This window comes from Centrocercus urophasianus, unplaced genomic scaffold (assembly GCF_019232065.1).
Source record: "Centrocercus urophasianus isolate 14NV4802_14NV808 unplaced genomic scaffold, USGS_Curo_1.0 seq_73, whole genome shotgun sequence".
Lineage (NCBI taxonomy): Eukaryota > Metazoa > Chordata > Aves > Galliformes > Phasianidae > Centrocercus > Centrocercus urophasianus.
In genome coordinates this window covers 3894117-3913622 of record NW_024885344.1, presented here as the reverse complement: position 1 = coordinate 3913622, position 19506 = coordinate 3894117, and the positions used below count along the sequence as shown (strand labels likewise).

The 19506-nt window shown below is 37.6% G+C and overlaps 1 protein-coding gene across 1 annotated transcript in view; it reads left to right on the top strand.

Moving 5' to 3' along the window:
• The window catches only part of RFX4 (regulatory factor X4), a 74557-nt gene that overhangs the window by 36924 nt on the left and 18127 nt on the right, over positions 1 to 19506 (top strand). Inside the window, exons 10-15 of the mRNA XM_042838075.1 lie at positions 485 to 543; positions 2023 to 2167; positions 5536 to 5630; positions 7026 to 7143; positions 13696 to 13815; positions 14715 to 14876. Of these exons, the coding sequence (XP_042694009.1) occupies positions 485 to 543; positions 2023 to 2167; positions 5536 to 5630; positions 7026 to 7143; positions 13696 to 13815; positions 14715 to 14876 (699 nt within the window). The remainder of the gene's footprint in view (positions 1 to 484; positions 544 to 2022; positions 2168 to 5535; positions 5631 to 7025; positions 7144 to 13695; positions 13816 to 14714; positions 14877 to 19506) is intronic.

Here is a 19506-nt window from a genome sequence, read left to right as displayed (position 1 = left end):
GAAGGCTGCTCTAAAACCTGTTTGCATTAAAACTTAGGAAACTTTTCTGATTTCCTAATAAAATGTTGCTGTCCTTATGTTTTGCCCACTTGTTCTTGCACCAACATTTTTCTTCCTGTTAAATAGTTCAGTCTTTATGGCTTTCAGCTCTTTTGTGTATCAGGAGAAAATTTGCTATGCTAAACAAGCAAAGCTCTTCCATTGTCCTCTACGTTTCCCTTGTCCTCTCGTTATTCACAGCATCTATAAATCATCACTTGTAATATGCCTCTGTAAAATTGATTGACTATCCACATTTAAGGTTATAGGTCAAGGCTTAAACTAAGTTAAAACTGTGCTATTCATGCAAACAGTATGTTGCCATAATTGAATGTAAAAAACTGGATATGTTTTTTCAGTGCTGATTTGAATTCAGAATTTTCAGAAATAAAGGATTTTACTTATTTAGCACAGTATGTAAGTATATATCTCCTCTTTCCTACAGTGTCCAGAAGATTCTCACAAATACTCCGGCGACAGACGTCACTAAATCATCTGTGCCAAGTAAATATTTCAATTATCTGAGTTTGCTGAATGCCATTTTTACTGATTTGTAAAATAATTCATTAAATTGGCAAGCTGGACTTTACTCAAAGAGGAAGAGATCATGTTAGCAGTTTCTTTCCAACATTTACTATGACCATCTTTACAAAATCAAGAACTAATCAACAAAAGTACTTTGCTAGAGAGCTAGAAGCCACACTGATCATTAAATTAAGCAGAAAACATTTTGAAGCAAATTTAGGATATGATTTGAGAGGATTCATTGGTTTAAGTGAGGCTTGAATCAGGTCTATTATGGAGACAGAAAAATTTATATATGTCTGACAAAAACTTCCAAGTGTAATTGCATATTATAAATCAAAAGTAAATCAGTGAAAAACAAAAGGGTTGAACCACTTGGGTTTTAAATGAAAATATTTTTATGACCACAGCAAGGGAATGTAAGAAAATCACCCTGAACTGTTTGCTTTCACCAGCTACTTTAGGTGACAATTACCTATCAAAAATTAATGAGGCCATACTCCATGTAGTACGAAATAGGGGAGAATGCATTGGGTTAATTAAGGTTTCACATATATATTGAGCAGGTAGTTTGCTTTCCTTATTAGTTTTTAAGCTTTACATTTGAAAGGTATATCTAGCACCCAGGATAACCCTGAGAGTCAGGAAGCCCACAGGAAGAAACTTGGGCGGGGGGGGGCAAATGCTTCTGGAAGGACACCTTTGTAGATTTCTTCCCTCCATTCCCTCCCCTTCCCACAGTGGAATGTCACTGAGCTTTGAAGGTTTGTAGAGGTTCAGAGGAAATCAGTATGCAGAGACCACAACCTTCTGCATCAGGCTTGGGATCCAACAGTCTCTTTACATTGAAGGATTATTCAAATGTATAATTTCCTTGGGGAATCTGGTAACCTTAGTGTGTCTGTCATCTCTGTTTCACTTACAGAGATCTGGTGTGTGTCGTATTAGCTTGAAATTTTGTCGCTTCCTTTTCTATCACCCTATTCTTGCCATTATCACCAGCAGAACCCTGCATGAGGCAGATATAGAGAGGCAAATGATCTTCAGCTTTTTCTTGTGGCTGAGGGAAGAATGGGAGTCTTCATAGAGTGGGAGAGCGTGGACTGTAAACCCTTATAAGGTTCCTTTGGTTTTGGCTTCATTTTTGCTGTTGCTTTTAATTTTGACCTCAAGCAAACTGAAAAACCAATGGAGCTTTTTAATTTGGAGAGTCCATATTTTGGGTTTGTGGTGAGTGTGAGCAAAATATTTGCTGTTAATTGAACAAGGCAAACTGATTTCAAAGTTCATTGTGGTAAGAGGGCTCTGTAACTTCCGTAAGATATCTGTTCAGTGGGTAGGGTTGAATGAGGAGAATCAATTTAGTGAGCCTAGCTAAGGAAGCGGAAAAGGGGATAAAGGTTATTTTTTTTAATCAAATAAACCATGAACTAATGAAGAGATTGGATTGGATTACAGGCATCAAGAACGGTGATCCACAGTGCAGACATCACTTTTCAAATGCTAGAGGACTGGAGGAATGTGGATCTGAATAGCATTACCAAACAAACCCTCTATACTATGGAGGACTCACGGGAGGAGCACAGAAAACTCATCATACAATGTAAGAGATGAACCCTCAAATAACGCCAGGTGAACCTTGGTTTCTTGTTGGAAAAAAACCCTCGGTAAAAGTAATGTTTTTGCAGCTATTCGTTTGCTTAAGGAGATATTTCTCAAAACAACAGGCAAATCTTTTTTAAGGTCTTATATTTTAAGGCATAGATCTGGGCACTCCTTCATTACAGACTTTCTTTCTAGTATCTAGAACACCCAGTGGCACAGAACATGCACCAAATTGAGGGGGAGTTGTTTTTTTTTTGCCATGGACATGGGCAAAGTAAATCTATGCATTAGCCATTGGAGCTAATGAAGTCCATCTACCCTGCTGTAAAATTGTTGGGGAATTGTCTTTTGGAGGTGTTTGCCCCCAAATGGCTTTGAGTGCCTTGTAAATTTTATTTGTAAATAGCTCCATTTCACATGGTATTTTCTTAAACAAAGGAATTTGATGGGATGAAGCTTTTACCCTGAACTTTTATGAATAAATAAATGTGCTGTATTAAGCAAGTTAATTGACTAATTTAGATTCTTTGTAGTGTAGTGAAAGGCATGAACTGAAAAGTGACTTTGGAGATGCTGGCAAATTGGTTTCATAGTCAAAGATCTTATTTTGCACTTATAAAATCTGATTTGTCTTGTCAAGCAAATGTGACTGTGACTGTAAGGTTGTGTTTAACCCTGAGCACACTGAGTTTGTTCCTCCAAAACACTGGTATTGATTAGCTTTGTCTTTAGCATCATTCGTAATTTTGGTTCCCTTCAAACCCATCTGCTGTATTGATCTGACTCCTTAGGATCAGTCATGTCTCATCCTGGACCAGCTTTAATGGGGATCCACCCGGATACTATTTGTGGGAGCCCTACATGGGTACATTTGCTAGAGGGGTGATTCTTTCAGTGTGTGGTTAGAAAGAGGGTGATACATTCACATGAACACTGGGCCCTGCAGAGTTGACATTGGCTCTTCTCTCACACCCATCTTGTCTCACTATGGTAACAGTGTGGTAAAAGTCTTCTCTCCTTTTTAGGAATGGGTCTTACATCCTCTGCTACCTTTTCAGTGAGATGTGCTTTGTACCCTTACCTATCCTTCTTAAGGAAGATTCACCTCCTTACATGGTGCTCTTCCATTCTTAAGGGTATGAAACCTGACATAGCAACAGGGGAAGTAGAGAATAGTGAGAGTGGAGTATAGAAGCTTGCTACATTTTTCTGCCATCTGTTATGTGTCTACCCAGCATCCACCCACTGACCAAAATGTAATGAATTCTCAAAGATATAATCCCTAGGAGCAGCAATAGTTTCGGCTCTCATTCAGAAAATTCTCACTGTTTAGGAAATATTTTTATATGTGTGCTGAATATTTAAATACAAACTTAAGTATCATCAAATCAAATGGAATTTTCTTGAATGCAGATGGATTTGAACATACATTTTTCCATATTGTAGGTCCATATATTTCAATAAGCAAAAAACAGAAGCTCACAGAAATGGTAATCTAATATACATGTTCAACATGTGGTGGGATTCCACAGGGATGTCAAATATATAGAAAGCTTATTCTAAATCTTACAGCTTTTTCCCTCATCGTTGATATACGTTCTACTTGGCCAAAGAGCATCTCAGAGGTTACACTTTCTGTGACTCATCACATGCAGGCCTGCTTGCACGTTCTTGGCATTAAGAACCAAGAAAGTACAATTTTCAGCTACTATCTCTCAGGGGAAAAAAATGATAATAACAAAAAAAAGTTCATAAACTTATAAGTAAAGTTAGAGAGAAACACTGTAAAATCATTGGGTAGATGAGAAGCTATTTCTTGCTCAGGTACAGTCGCTGTCTTTGACCTGCTTTCTTCTTTATTCCCACTGTTCTCAGATCCCGTATTTCTAACAGTCACTAAAGGCTAAGCAATTACTTTTCTCAAATAGCTGATGGTACATGGTTGCAATGCCCCACAGATGCAATGCTCCTGCATTGCCAAAGCAGGCGACTGATTTGTTTTTCTACTGTTGCTCACCTCTTTGCACAGCATGTGAATTATTGCATCTATTGGCAATTTCTGTCCAGCCAAATACTCAGATAAAAAGACAAAATTTGGATTTCTCTGAGATCTTATCCTGAATAAAGGTGCCCATTCAGTAAGAAAAAGCAAAACAAGATAAAAGCAGCTCAAACATCATTATTTCCCTTCTTCCATGATCAAGTTTCTGACCATCCAGCCTTTGCAAGTGTAAGTTAAACCAAGTTTTAAGTGGGCGCAAAAGCTTTCCTGCTTATCTTGCAGATTCATCATGGGATGCTATTGCTCCATTTAGACCACTGAGCTCCTTCTTTGCTTTAATCTCAGACAGTCTCTCTGGCTCACTTCTCCACTGGCTCCACTTCTCGCTATCACCTCTAAACTTGGTCTCCTCCACCTCCCCCACTATCTGCTTCCTATGGTGGGAAATTCTTCCCCCTTGTTATTTGCAATTAAGCATAAATGGAAATGCATAGCACATTGAGATCATCCTGTGACACAGCAGGTAGAAAGTGTCTTTCTTCTTGATTTACTGGGCCTTTTATTTTAGCTGGGTTGAAGAGCAGTTTCTTAAGGTCAAATCACAGCTCATGATTCTTTGCCTTTTAGTCCTTGATTCTCATTAATAAACTGGAGACTTGCAGGTTTAAGAGCTGCAGTTTAATTATTTAATTGTTTTTTACTTTCTGTACTAAAGTATGAATTCACTAACTTGGGAAAGGTTAAAAAGTATTTGTGTTGCTTTTTGAAACTACTTCATAGCATTTGTGCTTTGGTAACAATTTGTTCTGAAGAAGTAGAAGTTTATGGAACTTCTTTGTGTGTGTCTGGCATTGCAAACAGATGATTTGCAGCAGCAAAATAATGTTTTTTGCAACTAAAGCATTATACGAAGAGAGCACTATCAACAATACTCATCTATTTGATGCTCAAAGATTCTTTATGCGTTTCTAAATCAATTTCATGCATGACCTTTTTTCATCACCAGGGTCAAGGCCTAGCTTCACACTCTTCATAGCAAACACCATAAATGTTTCATTTCCGGGCACCACAGACAGCTGAAGGTTAAATCAAAAGAAGAACTTTAAATAATAGGTCCTGATTTGCTCGCACCTAAATGCTACTTCCAATGACTCTATCATTTTCAGAAGAAGCAAGATGGAGACCAGGAAAAATTACTGGGTCAGCACCAAGGAAATTATATTTGTCATGGCCGAGCAATCTATTATAAAAAAAAAACATAGCAAGTTGGTCATGTTATTGGCAGCTTTTTCTGTTTTGTTTCTGTTTTGCTCTAAATGGAATTCAAGCACTGAAGTGGGCTGTTTTTTTGCTTTGTCTGCCAGTGTATCAGGAGTTTGATCACCTTCTGGAGGAGCAGTCCCCCATTGAGTCATACATTGAGTGGCTGGATTCCATGGTGGACAGATGTGTTGTAAAGGTTGGTAAAGAATAAGGACTTGAGTCACCGATGTGCTTTTTGAGCTCTGTTCAGGTCATAGATCATTAGCAAAAACAGAAAAAGAGAAAGTGAAGTGGTGTAGTAAGCAGAAGTAAAGCAGCAGCAGATAAAATGTCCCCACCTTTCATGCACAGTACGAGAACTGCGCACATTCAGAATTCTGGTTCACTCTGCTCTTGTCTGCCCAACTCAAAAAGTATTCAAGAATGGAACAGGACTAAGATTTTCAGTCAAATAATATTTCAAAAGTATGGAGAGATGAGCTCAGAGCTGTTCTAACTATGCAGTGCAAATGAAAATGGTAATCTGGTTTGTCCTTTTAAGATTTTAATAAGAGAGATATTTAGGCCAGCTAATTAATTTATATGCTCTCAAATGTAAAGAGGAATGTCTATGTTACAAATTTATACTGTATTTTCAGTTGATTTGAGATAACCAGGGCTTGTACTTTTTTTTGACTGGATGCAAAAATATATTAAAAAATCTTCAAAGAATATTTTCAAAAGTGATCATGCATCATCATTGTATTAAGTAGAGTATGTAACTATGTTATGAACAAACTAACTTCTGTCATCAACTGTGTTTTGTATTAGGATGTTCTTTTGCAATTTCAACTCTTCATTCCAGATTTCCTTTTTAGAGATAGTAAGTAAAAATACATGTGCTGCCTTTCTCTCTGCTGAAAAAAAAAATTGATACAAAAAACCTACAGGCACTTCCCCAGATTACTTGAAATATTTTGATTGCTTTGGAGTACTCTTCTTGGATTATTAAAATGCAATTTTAAATGCAGACCATGGTTTGCATGAAGAATTTCAAGATGGAGTTTCATTAGATAACTGAATGAACCTAATTTGTTAACCAACGTATGTCCCTGTCAAATAAGTTTCATGGAGTTGATGCCTGAAGTGTTCTTTCTGGGGAGTATTTTTGCTAGTAATATGTCTATTCATATTCACAACATGACAAAACTCTAATTGAAGTGCTAATATACGTTTTCAGCATAGATCAAGCACTCTTGATTACTCATTGTTTCCTTGTCTAGGAATGATCATATAAGTGATTAGGTTAAAATGAAGACTGGGGCTTTCTTGGGCAGTTCTTTTCTCATTCATAAAGGGAAGTCACTCTCAGAGTTCAATGGTAGTTCTGCTTTTCTCTTTCCAGTGTTTGTATATAGTTGCAAGTTGGCTTTCTGGGTAGGTTTTTTTTTGTTTTTGTTTGTTTTGAATTTTTAGTGTTTATTTTAATGTGAGATTAATGGTAAGTAGTTTTTCAGTTTTAAAAATGGAACATAGATACATGCATTATTCATCTGTATCAAATGGTGGAAATGAAAATTTTGCCATGTTAGATGTATCTGTTTTCTTGCAGGTAGCTGCCAAGAGACCAGGCTCTTTGAAGAAAGTAGCTCAGCAGTTTCTCCTGATGTGGTCCTGTTTTGGCACTCGAGTGATTCGGGACATGACTTTGCACAGTGCACCCAGCTTTGGTACTTTCAGTGCTTTCATTTTGTTGTACTACTTGCATGACACAGACCAAAAAAGACTACATGGCTGGTAGTTTTCATGTGTCCGGGGCTCTTCTACCAAAAAAAAAAAAAAAAAAAAAGAGTCAAGGCTGCTAACTCATATGGATGTTTTCCTTCAAATCCTAGCCAGAAGAGTGCAAAATGCTGTTATTTCTGTTAGTTGTAGCCAGAGTTATCAGTCACAGGTCAGCTTGAGGAGTCAATCATTGGAGCATTCCCTAATGCACTTCTGTGCAGTCAGCCAGGTTACCTAAACTGCTATGGCCGTGTTATGCTAAGATAAGTGATTTTGTGCCCAAGCAGACAAAAAGCTTGCCAGTGAGCCATTTTGCTAGCTTTGCTTTTAAAGAACTTGGCTTTTTAATCTAGACTTTGCAGAGTGGACCTATTTGTGTGTCCTATACAGATTGCCTTCCATTCTACCAGAACACAATCAGGATAGAAAGGTGATTTCTATCTACTAAACAAGATGTTGTTTAGTAGTGAAAATGCATGCTGTTTTTCCACGTGGTTTCAAAAGGAGATTTGCCTTGACCTCCTGGGATAGAAACAGCATCAGTTATAAAATCAGTTTAAGATCGGTGATTGAAAATGGACTGTTGTGTTATGAGTGTAAACATTTGTGGTTATTTGCAACTAGAGTTTGAATTAGGGATGTTTTTTGAATGTGCATATTTGCCAGGACGTAGTCATAGAAGATTAATAAGAAGTGAACTTATAAAGGCAGCGTATTGAACAACTGCAAAGTTTTCTGCCGCCTGTGTTCTGCCATTAGATGACATTCAGAAACCATCAGAAACAGGAACTCAGAGTAGAATTTATAATTTAATATGAAACTTCTTTCATCACCTTTTCCCTTGTAAAGGGTTTTTCCAGCAGCTATTAGTGAGTCACTATTAGACATCAGGTTAGTGAGCATTCCCAAGACGAACACAGTTTCCATCTGCTAGATTCTGTTTTCAGCACCAGTATCCTGATCATATCTATTTTGAACGTCCTCTAGGACTCATTTTCTCCTTGAGTTATGGCAGCTTTTCTTTTGTTGTGGGCATAAAAAGAGCTGATACTGCTTAACAGAGTATACATTCCCACAGTATTCAAAAATCCCTTCGTATGAAGGAATGCTGAATTTTGTGCTCCAGCACTTTGTGTTGCCACACATCTCTCTATGGACGTAAACCTAAACCTGTGAAATACACCAGCAGCCAGCAAATGAAGAAAACACTTTCTATTGGTTGTCTGTTGTTGTCTGAAAGTGATTCTCAGCTCTGATTAGTAATAGAAACATTTATGAACTTGCTGTGTTTCAAGAAAATGTGAAGATTGGCAATTATTCACTTGTTCGAGTTTGGGACCCATGACACTACAACGTATTAGATCTGCCAAAATAACTTACCTGCTCTCTCTCTTATAAATGTGAGTCTTGAATTTCTCATTTATGAGAACTTTAACTGCTCAGTCTTATCATTTGTTTATTTTTGTCTTTATAACTCAGTGCATGTAACTGCATACAAACTCATGATTCTCTTTATATGGATGCACATCTTCAAACATGAATTTGATATTTTATATATAGCTGCAGTCAGGAAAAAAAACAGTCATAAATGATGTGTTTTTCATGGGTGGTCTGTGCTATTTGGTGCTGAGGGACATGGCCAGAGGGCATGGTGGTGATGGGTCGACGGTTGGACTAGATAATTTTAGTGGCCTTTTCCAACCTTGATGATTCTGTGACTCTATAATTTTATAATTAGAACTAGACCAATAACAGCTTTTAATTTGATAGCAAAAACAGGATTTAAAAAAAATCATTAATTCTATTGCATCTGCCATCTTTCACTGCTTAGCCCAGTTACCTGCCTCAGCAGTGTTAGATTTCTAGACAAAGGAGTAGAGAATCCACTGGAAGGATTTTCTCATCTTTTTTGTTGAAATTGTTTTACTTACGTACAAACCACTTTAAAATTTGTTGAACCACAGTGGTCTGCAGCCTGCTAGGTGGAATTCTCTTCTGGGAGTGAGATGGCAAGCATTGGCCCAGTCCCAGTTCTAACCCTTATTTGAAGTGGGATCTGCTCAGATCCAGCTCCAGTGGAGGAAGGAGGAGCTCTGAGCCTTGGGTTTTCAGGGAGGAAACCAGACCTAAATCATACCCTCATCCTATCAGGGAAAAGCCTGGGTTATCCCTACCTTATTTCTTCAAAAATAAACCAAATGTTATTTAGCTGCAGACACAAAATTATGATAATTTGTACTAATGTTGTTAAACTTTCACAGCAATGCCATTTGACACATTGTTCATGGCTTAGAGTCAAGCAAATTCCAAGAGGAAAAAAAACCACCTGAATGTAAACAGATGAAAGCTAGAAGTCAGTGACTCTTCTGTGCTTAATAAAGTTCCTTCTAGCCTTTCACCATAGCACATGCATTTAGGTGAGAAACAAAGACGTTTTCAGGAGGCACACTCCTGAAGATTTATATTTGTATACCTTTGCTCTTAACTTAGAGAAAAAGTTTTGCATTTTTATGTCATTGTATATTTACTGTATTTACTACTTTACTACATAAGTTTCAGTGGACTGATTTTTGCTTATTTTTTCCACTCGGATGCTCATGATGTTATTCAGATTAAAAAGAGGGAGGTTGTGTTAGGTGCTGAGGTCTTTATATACGCAGGGCACTATATTTCTGTCTGTGAAATAGATTATATGGAAATTTGATTAGAGAAAGTTGCAGCGTCTGGCACTGGACTGGCAAGCAGAGAGATTTGATTCTGCAAAGCTTTTACTTGTGGTGACATGGGCAGGATGAAACAATCTTAGCCAAGATAAAGCTCCTATCTTTCCCTCTCCCTTTTTCTCTCTCCTGGCCTCCCTCCCTCCTTCCTATCTATGCATATCAAAGGCACAGTTGGTGGTGATGTTTGGGTAATGCATCCAGTCTATTAACATAACTAATTAGTAATAGAAGCTCCATGTGCCATGATTTTTTCCAAGTCTCGACATCTCACTGTTGGTTTGTTTTTTTTTTTGCTACTTACACATCATTGCCATATCTGTTAATAGCAGATGATATTTACTGTATGTTACCTGAGTAATCATTGCCATGATTTCAGTTAACTCAATCTGAAAATTACAGCCAAATACTATTTATTATTATAATTGCAGTCTCCTGAATAACATCTTCCCTCTTCCTAAAGCAGCAGTAAGGTTTACCAGCCACAGCTGTATCCTTTTCACTGCTTAAAGATATACTTGAACGAGCTAAACAGTTTAATGTGAAAAACAGTAGCTTGCAAGCACAGAATAATTTACTGCACATTGTGCTGAACAGCTATTCACTGGGTTGCTGAAATACATGCCTTGATACTGGTTTCAGTCTGTAGCTTACATTACTTTTGAATCATTTGGAAATGTAAAAATATTGCATTCATTCAGTATCAACAACTTGTTTGTCTGGCGTCTTTCATGCAAATTCCGGGCTCAAAAACTCTATACAGAGTTTAAAAATACACAGTGGGAGAAATAATAGAGGAGGAAGAGAGAAATTCAAAAGAATGACAAGGGTGCTGGGATGTTTTTAAATGCTGCATTCAGTATTGCCAACCCCAAGTCTTCAAAACAGAGCATTAGACCCCCCCAAAAACAAAGACTATTTTTTTAAATAGCAAATCTTGCATTCTTGTCATTTGCTTGGTAGCATTTGAGTGCTTAGGGTTCACACTTGCAAGCGTTTTTTTATGAAACTATAAGCAACTTTCTTTTGATTTCTTATTTAAATGAAAGAGAGTGAAGAGTTTGGTGACAAACCCCAAATACCCTGAGCCTTTTGCCACCACGTGAGGTTTCACAGCACTGAGGCCTGATTTTCTTACCTTGGAAAATCTCATGAGCAGGAGCTGCGCTGAAATCAGTAAGACTTGGATCTTCTTAATAATCTCTTTTTTTCACTGGAGGAGCTCTGAATCAGTAACAAGGTGATCAATCAGGTCCAATGTCTTCATAATACTGCTATGTTACATAGGGTTTTATTTAATAAGACTTCTAATTCAAAAGATCTTTAAAACAGAACTTCAGAAGTAATCAGGTGATGATCTCCAGTATTTATCCTTGCAAGGCTGGGGAAACATGCTATCATTTTGACTTGCATAGATGTGGAAACAAAACCTGAATGCTTCAGGTTCAAGAAGAGCCAAAGATTTCCTCCTCTGAGCAAAGGTGTTGCAATCATGTATGTTTATCTCTGCTGCCTTGCCCAAGAACACAAAGGCTCACATTCTCTTCCCCGTGTGTGCACTCTGCTTGTATCAGTGATGGCAGAAGCCATGCAGGCATGGAGTAAGAGAAAGAAACACAAAGACCATCAGGTCACAAAGAAAAAGAATGTGCTCAGAGTTGCTTTGAAAGCTGGATTGCCAGCTAGAACTGTATAAGGATATAGGGCCTTTCAAAACACTTCTTCTCCCTTCAACAGTATATTTCAGTGTAGAAACTGGACTAGAGGTATACTTATGCTTCACCATGATAAAATCTAGTGTCCCAAGATAAAGCTAACTTTCCAAAGAACAAATCAGTTGTTATGATACTTAATTGAATTTGAAATTTGTTGCATCTTTTTTTCTTCCATAGAAGTATTTTCCTCAATATGTGTTAATGGGATTTCAAAAAGAACACATCTGGATGATCAGGTGCTTTTTTTTTTTGACTGGTGGTAACCGATCTCTGTTTCTCAGCTTGTGATTTTTCTCCTGTTTAAATCACAGGCTGCTGGAGCAGCTGCTAATTTAAGCTGGCTGCATTTGCATGTGTTAGAGTTATCTGACCACTAACATGAGCATGTTTTAAATATTCCATACAAGTCTAAATAAACCTAGGAGCTTTTCAAAAAAGCATTGTGTGATCAAGCCCTGTCTGCAGCTATTACAGGTATTGTATGTCGTGGAGTCTACTGTGTAAACTGACCAAACCCCATCTTGATACTTGTCAGTCTCCCTCTCAAAATGAATGTGATTCCTTTCAGGAAGAAACTACACAGTGTCCCAGTCCTCATGCTTTGCTTCTTTAATTTTCGGTTGAAATGCATCTATGGTCTCTTCTAACACATCTATTTTTGTGGATATGTATGCTCTGGGGCAAATGTTTGTTCACCACCCCAGACAACTATTTTTCTTTATACATTATGGAAAGCAATTCCTTTTCCCTTCTGTAAAATGAAGCCAGAAAAGCATTTTTAATAATTTGAAATCTATTGTCCATTTCCCACATCCTCCTGGTAATCTCCATACCAGTTTAAGCTTGTACAGATTTTTCTTGGACATTGGCAACTAGAGTTACGTGCAGTATTCCAAGTGAGCTTTCACCAGTGCCTTGTGCAATAATTTTAATACTTCCATTTCCAGAGAGGCATGTAACTACATTCACTGCCAACTGCATCAGAGGTTTGTCTACTAATTTATCCTCAGCTCTGTCATTTGTAATTGAGAAACTTAAAGATTAAGGTTTTCTACAAATCCCTAAGGATAGAACTTCTTACATTGTGCTAAAAAATTTTTATTTCTATTACTCTAGTCTATAGCATCTCCCAGTAGTTCCTCCTAACAACATTAACAAGTTCTCCATCTGTGCTCAGCTCTCACTTGAGGATTTGTGGCAGAGCACTAACAACATAATCTCTTTTTACTACTAATTTTCAAGTTCTTTGACTCCATCCCAACATTTTGTTTTGTCTGTACTTCTTCTTTTTAGTACCTTTTTTTTCACATTCCTGTCATGGCTGTTAAGAAAGAGTACAACAGAAAAGATAATAGCACAGAAAACAGGCCAAATTTTATACTGTTGATATGATTCAAACTGGTAATTAGGTAAAAAAAAATGTGGTAGGAAAAGTAAGAGGAAGCAAAACTGAGGCAAAAGACTTTCCTTTACGATATGTAGAATTGCTGGTGATGCCTCTGTGTCTGACAGATAACGTGTGCCTCAAGCAGCCCAGGCAATGCACTGGAGGTATACCACCAGGAGATCTGGAAGGCTGTTCCTACCTTTCTATGGATTAATCTCTCATTCATTTCATTGTCCAATGACACAGGTGCTTCAGTTTTGTTTTGTTTTGGTTTTTTTTACCAGAACATCACGAGGGCAGTCAATTTAGGAATATACTTCTGACAGAAATTTGTATCTGATACCATAGATAATTTCACTTGCAGTGTAACTGTCTAAACTGTTCAATTCTAATGCAGGAAAAGAAAACTCGATATCAAGTCCCAGATCTCAGGTAGGCAGCCTCTTTAACCACAACAGTTGGTCGTATATGCCTGCGTAAGTGCAGGAGTGGATAGTATGCTGGTCCCTAGATTTACTTTGACCTCTTTTACTTTGAGTACCCGGCATACTGCAGTGGTAGTGCAATATTGAGGCAGTTCTACTCAGTGCCTTTTGTGTCGAATCCCCTAATCACTGGTTTAATGAGTGTATTGAGACAGTGAATGGCTTTTCTGTTTGTTCACTTTATTACCAGGGTCTTTTCACCTTATTCACTTGATGTTTGATGACTACGTATTGTACCTGCTAGAATCACTCCATTGTCAAGAAAGAGCTAATGAGCTAATGAGGGCAATGAAAGGAGAAGGAAGCACAGGTGAGTTTGTTCTTTTATTCATCATTTGTTGTTTTACTCCACTGGATTCACTGTTTTCTTTATCCTCGCCTAACCCTGTGAGTCCTATCTAGGAGTGCAACGCTGTTTTTTGGTTCCATCATGATTTGAAATCTGTCATTTGTCAAGGGGCTTCCTGGAGTTAATGCATTCTGAAAGAGACCTGCTTCATGGTCTGACTCTGGATGTCTGAAATACTATTCCTGAGCACAGACTCAGTTTTTCAAATAGAGAACCTTTTGCCTCAGTTGATCTGTGTAAGCCACCTTTGCATTTCAGTGGGCCCAGTCTTGATTCTTTCTCACCCTTGTTTCACACTAAATAAACTCATATCACTGGGTTTGTATCAACCTGAATAAAAGGGAGATACAAGAATTGAGCAAGTAAATTAAAAAAAAAAAAGGCTAGAATTTCTGATGCATTTAAATTCTGATTTCTGTACAGAAGCAAATTCCTTGCCCTGTTCTACTTTGCACTGAGTTGCCAGAACAGAAGCAGACAGAGACTGCCATTAGTCTCTCTGCTCAGGGATGCTCCTGATCCACACTGATCTTCCTTCCTTGCATCTTCCATAAATTTTGGAAAGTTAAATCACTTTGTCATCATATCTTACAGGAATAAAGCCCTACACTGTCTATGCACATATTTCTTACATGTACGTCAGGAAGAATAGCACTTTTCTATAAGAGATCTTATTAAAATAAACTCACGTTGGTAATACTGAATCTTACTGAAGTGCTTCTTTCAAAGATTTATGTGAGTCCTGCTATGGATTTTGTGAATTATGCAAAGAACTTAACTGCTCACATAGTATTTCTATGGTTTCTCACTGTCCCTTCACTTTTAATCATTTGTTCTGTGATTTTTCTCTCACTCCGCAGCAGAAATACGAGAAGAAATTATCCTGAGCGAACCAGCTCCTCCAACTCCCTCCCCAGTGCCTTTCTCCCCAGCTAAATCTGCCACCTCAGTGGAAGTGCCCTCTGCCCCCTCACCTGTCAGCAACCAGTCCCCAGAGTACGGTGGCATAGCAGCTACAACAGGTAGGCAGGTTTCTGGCAGCTGGATCTGCTTGAAGATGGCTTTTGCATTCCATCACCTGACATGGAACTTGAGCACAATATGTGCCTGTTTTTGATAGATGCTAAGCCTTCTCAAGCAGAAATCTGTTTAAACTATTGGTTATACTTTCTTTTATCCGAATATTGCGTGCAGTTTAACAGGAAATGGATCTGACGCTTGGAGTCCAGAGCCCTAACAGGAGTCCTCAGACCAGAATATATTCTGTTGCTGAGGCCTTCAAGAGAACAGGCCTGTTGCTGTATTTCCAAATGCTTTTTAAATCAGTTAAATTGGTCATATTTCTGGCAATGCCATGAAATCTTTTGTGAATACTTTTAAGCATGTTCAATGACATTGATGGGAATCAATCTCTATGAAAAGTGTTATATACCTCAAGGAAATATGCAAGTTGTTTTAAGGCTTGCTGAGGCTTTCAACATCTTAATTAATAATTAATATCCACTGCATACCCAGTGGGAAAAATGAGAATTGGATATCTTTTGACATATTTGAGACCCAAACATGCTTAAATATCTGCACACGTTTCTCTTGGACATGTTTTTACATATTACTGGTAACTTTCAACATTAGAAATTAGGAATTGAAGGTCTGAAGCATGCTCCATACTGTTTTCAGTTACATTCTCTGTTTTCAGAGCTCATGAGCTTGTTGTATTGTGGTGGGCCCACAGGTTGAAAAATCAGTTCTTAATATTCAGTTTTTGGGTGAACTACCAGAAAACAGTAAAAAAAGTGATGCACCCATCTGGCTTGTTGATTGGCCTGTATTAATGGGCAACCATCCTGTGTACCCAGTTGTTACCTGTTGGACATGGAGAAGATGGTCCATCTGTTGTATGATCTAAAAGCTGTGTTTTCTTAATTCATGAAAATCAGAAATTTGATTTCTGGCAGAAATGTGAGTGACTTTCAGAAGACATTCTAGGCAGTAAAATACCAGCTTTGCTGCCCCTTGGTGCAATGGGTATATATCAGAATGTGGAAGCTATCACTTGTGATGTACTAGAAAACTTACAAAACCTTCATGAAAGAATGTCAGAAAGTTATGATTTACCACACTGGAGAATTTGGCAGTGGCCAAATGAGTAATAAATCCTTGTGACAAATGTTTTCTTTGTTTTCAAAGGCACCATAGGGAGGCACAGTGCATAGTTGTGGTTAAAGGCAATTTAAGAATTACTATCCCTACATTGAAACTTAAGGTTTTCTCATTGTTGGAGTCTATACTGCATTTAGGAGGGAAATAGAATGATATCACCCCCAGAACAGTTAGACAATAAAGCAGTATGAAGCTTAAACATGTTAGGTGAGCAGGTAGGTCTGCTTTGGATCAAGCAGTGCTGGAGGTGGTGTATATGTTTGAGTCTTGAAATGTCGATTTTGTGAGTAACTTGGTCTGTACACATAATGGTCCTATAAGAACATTGTGATATTGTATCCAGAAATTACAGGGATGCAGAATTCTACCTTAGAAGCAAAAGACTGAAAAGTTGGGAACCATGTGCTCTCCAGTGGCACTGATAGGAGTGGAAAGTTGAGGGACGTTTTTGCTTAAGCTACAGAGACCGTAACTCTATATGGATATCTTAACTATTAACCCAAGGTTTATTCTATATTTAAACAATAGCCTATACGTCATCTGTATGAGCTTCCACCTTATGTATGGAATAAAGTGGCCTTATGTAGCCTCAGATCCAGGCAGGAATAGGAATTGCATGAACCTTATGTATCGCTTCTGAATCCATCAGCAATAATAGAGTAGAATCAGAGAATGGACTCAAACAGACATTACCAATGTAATTCCTTTCTGTTTTCATGTTGTATCTTGTTTTTTTTATATTCTATTTTATTTTCTCTCTCTTTTGCTTGCCCTGGTAAGGCCAAGGTCTGCTGATGTGAAGTTTGAAGCCAGAAAAAGAATTACTTAGGTACAATGGTTGAAGGATCTACTGCCATAATACAGTCAGTAGAACTTGATGTAATTATTCCCATAGCAGAACTTCTTAGGCAAGAAAGCTATTTCTAATCATTTTAGCTCTGTTTTTTCTAGCTTCTTATTTTTCAGGTTGTTCAGAAAGCTTCAGTTGAATTGGATTTTATTCTTACAGTCTTGTACAGTCTAATTTTTGCCAGTGTGAAAGTCATTTTGGCCTAGAACAAGCCAAATTTGTCAATTCAAGCAGCCATCCGTTTATCCATTTAAGATTAAATAAATACAAGGATATGGATATTTCCCAGATCTAATTTGGACAATTAGCAATACCTTCATTTCCCATATGGATTATATAGATGAACTGATCACCTTTTCAGTTTGCTAACCATTGCACAGTGGAATGCAAGATCCATTCACATAAGGTAATGCAGCCATGTTTCAATCACTGAAAATTGCTATAATTTAAAATGGCAGTGCTGAAGATGTAATTTTAATATATATATATATATAATCAAAATGTTACATACACAGATTTTTTGGAACTAGTATATAGAATATTTTGGGACAGGAAGTTCTGGTCTGGAGAAACAAATTTAAAGGACATTCTATTGATTTTCTTAAACGTCTTTCATGGGGTAAATATAAAACTCTGAAAATGCTTTGTACATGTTGAGAACTGGTCCCATTGGCTACTACTAGCTTTACTTCCCTAATTTAAAGTATCATTAACTTTTTTTTTTCTTATGACATTAGCAATAAAAGTTAACTATTAAACTTGTGTTTTAACCTTTTTGCCTTCACTCAATGGTCAGCATAAGAGACAGTAAACTAAACTTTGCCATTACATGGTACTAAGCAAAAGAAAGGTAAATTCTGTATATAGCATTCTATGTTACAACATCTGGCATGGCTTAGCTAGCATTTTATTTAAAACTTTGGGTTAAGTTACCAGACATTTAAAATGATAATTAGTCTCTATCCTTTCTAAATCACAAAGGGCAGATTAATGATTATTCAAACTGCAGCAATATTGTCATAAAAATGATAGCTATATGGCTGACTGTGCTATTCTCTCTCAAAGCTCCTTTGAAAGCTGTGATTACTCATTTGCTAATGCAATGTTATTTGGACAGCCTGAAATGAATTCTGAATTGTAGCTACTTTCTAACACATTAGTAAAGTGATGTATGCAGATTACTGTTTAGTTTCATGAAATACGTGTCTGAAATCAGTCTTCATGTTATCAATTGTCATTTTAGGTAACTGTTTTCCAGGTCTGGGCTAGATACTTATGTTTGGGGATCTGCCCAAATTTCAGGAGATAACTTGCACAGAGCTATCAGCTCTCATATTTGTGTTTGAATACAATGACACTGTTTCTGCAAATTTCCAGCTCCTGAACTCAAGCAAATATATGAGAACATCTAGAGTAAAAGTTTAATTCTAACAATTGCAGAGTGTAAAACTCAGGCAGTTCTCTCCTTCCCAATGGTTTTGTTGTTGTTTTCTACATGAAGAATTCTTTGTTTTGTGGAGGCAGAATGGAGATCTAACTCATGACTGTTGATTACTTGGGGTTGACATCAGTGCTTGCTATCAGATGTAATACACAGTGCAGTGAGTACCTTGCTTGTACCTGGGTGATCATTTACTTCAGCATACAGCAAATAATAAAATGCAGCATAATGAAGCAGCTTTTGGTTCTATTGGCAGTGGGACACATGAAGGCATCACTGACAACAGGCCATAGTCAATGTTAGCAGTCCTGCTTATACCCGATTCTCGTAGATATCACATGGCCTATTAATTAGTATCCTCAAAATCAAATTTATCTTTAAAAGAAAAAAGAAAAAGAAGTGATAATAAATGAACTTCCATATTTTAATCAAACTCTGAATGTTCAGAACAAAAAGCAGAACAAAACGTTGCTCAACCACTATTGTTTTTCCTTATTTCAGAATGTGGTTCAGTTGGGTTCAGTCGTATCTAAGAGACTTCACCTCCTGGAGTTCAATTCTGTGGCCAGCTGAGGAAATCAACTGTATAGGCCTGGGACATAGATGGGTGTTAGAAAGCTAACTAGGAAGATCTGTGACTACTCCCATTCCTTCTTATCTACCCGCCATAATGTTGGCAGTGTTCTGATTGACCTCATATATATCGATACACACAGTCTCAAACCTATTGCCATCTTCTGTCCTCTTCCTCTTTGTGACTAGGTAACTCTGAAAACAGTGTGGAAACAGTGAAGGAAAACTCCATTTTCCTTCTGAAGACTAAGAGAATCAAGGCAACAGTAAATTTCCAACACTGTCCTGAGAAGATTATTTGAACATCTTTCTGTTACTACGTAAATCCAGGGTAAAACTCAGCATATATTCACTTCTAATTCACAACCTCCAGAAGAAGCTGAGTATTTGTGCTCAAGAGGCATCTGGACGAGATGGCTTAGTAGCTTAGTGGGTGGTAATGGTGATAGGAGAACGGTTGGAATAGATGATCTTGTAGGTCTTTTCCAACCTTGTGATTCTATGATTCTGTTTCCTACAACAGCTGTGCCAAATACTATCTGATAGTACCTGGGACAAACTGTGGTTAGGGTAATTTTAAAAAGATATTCACAACTCTTCCAGTGCAAGACCTATTCCTTGTTTCTGT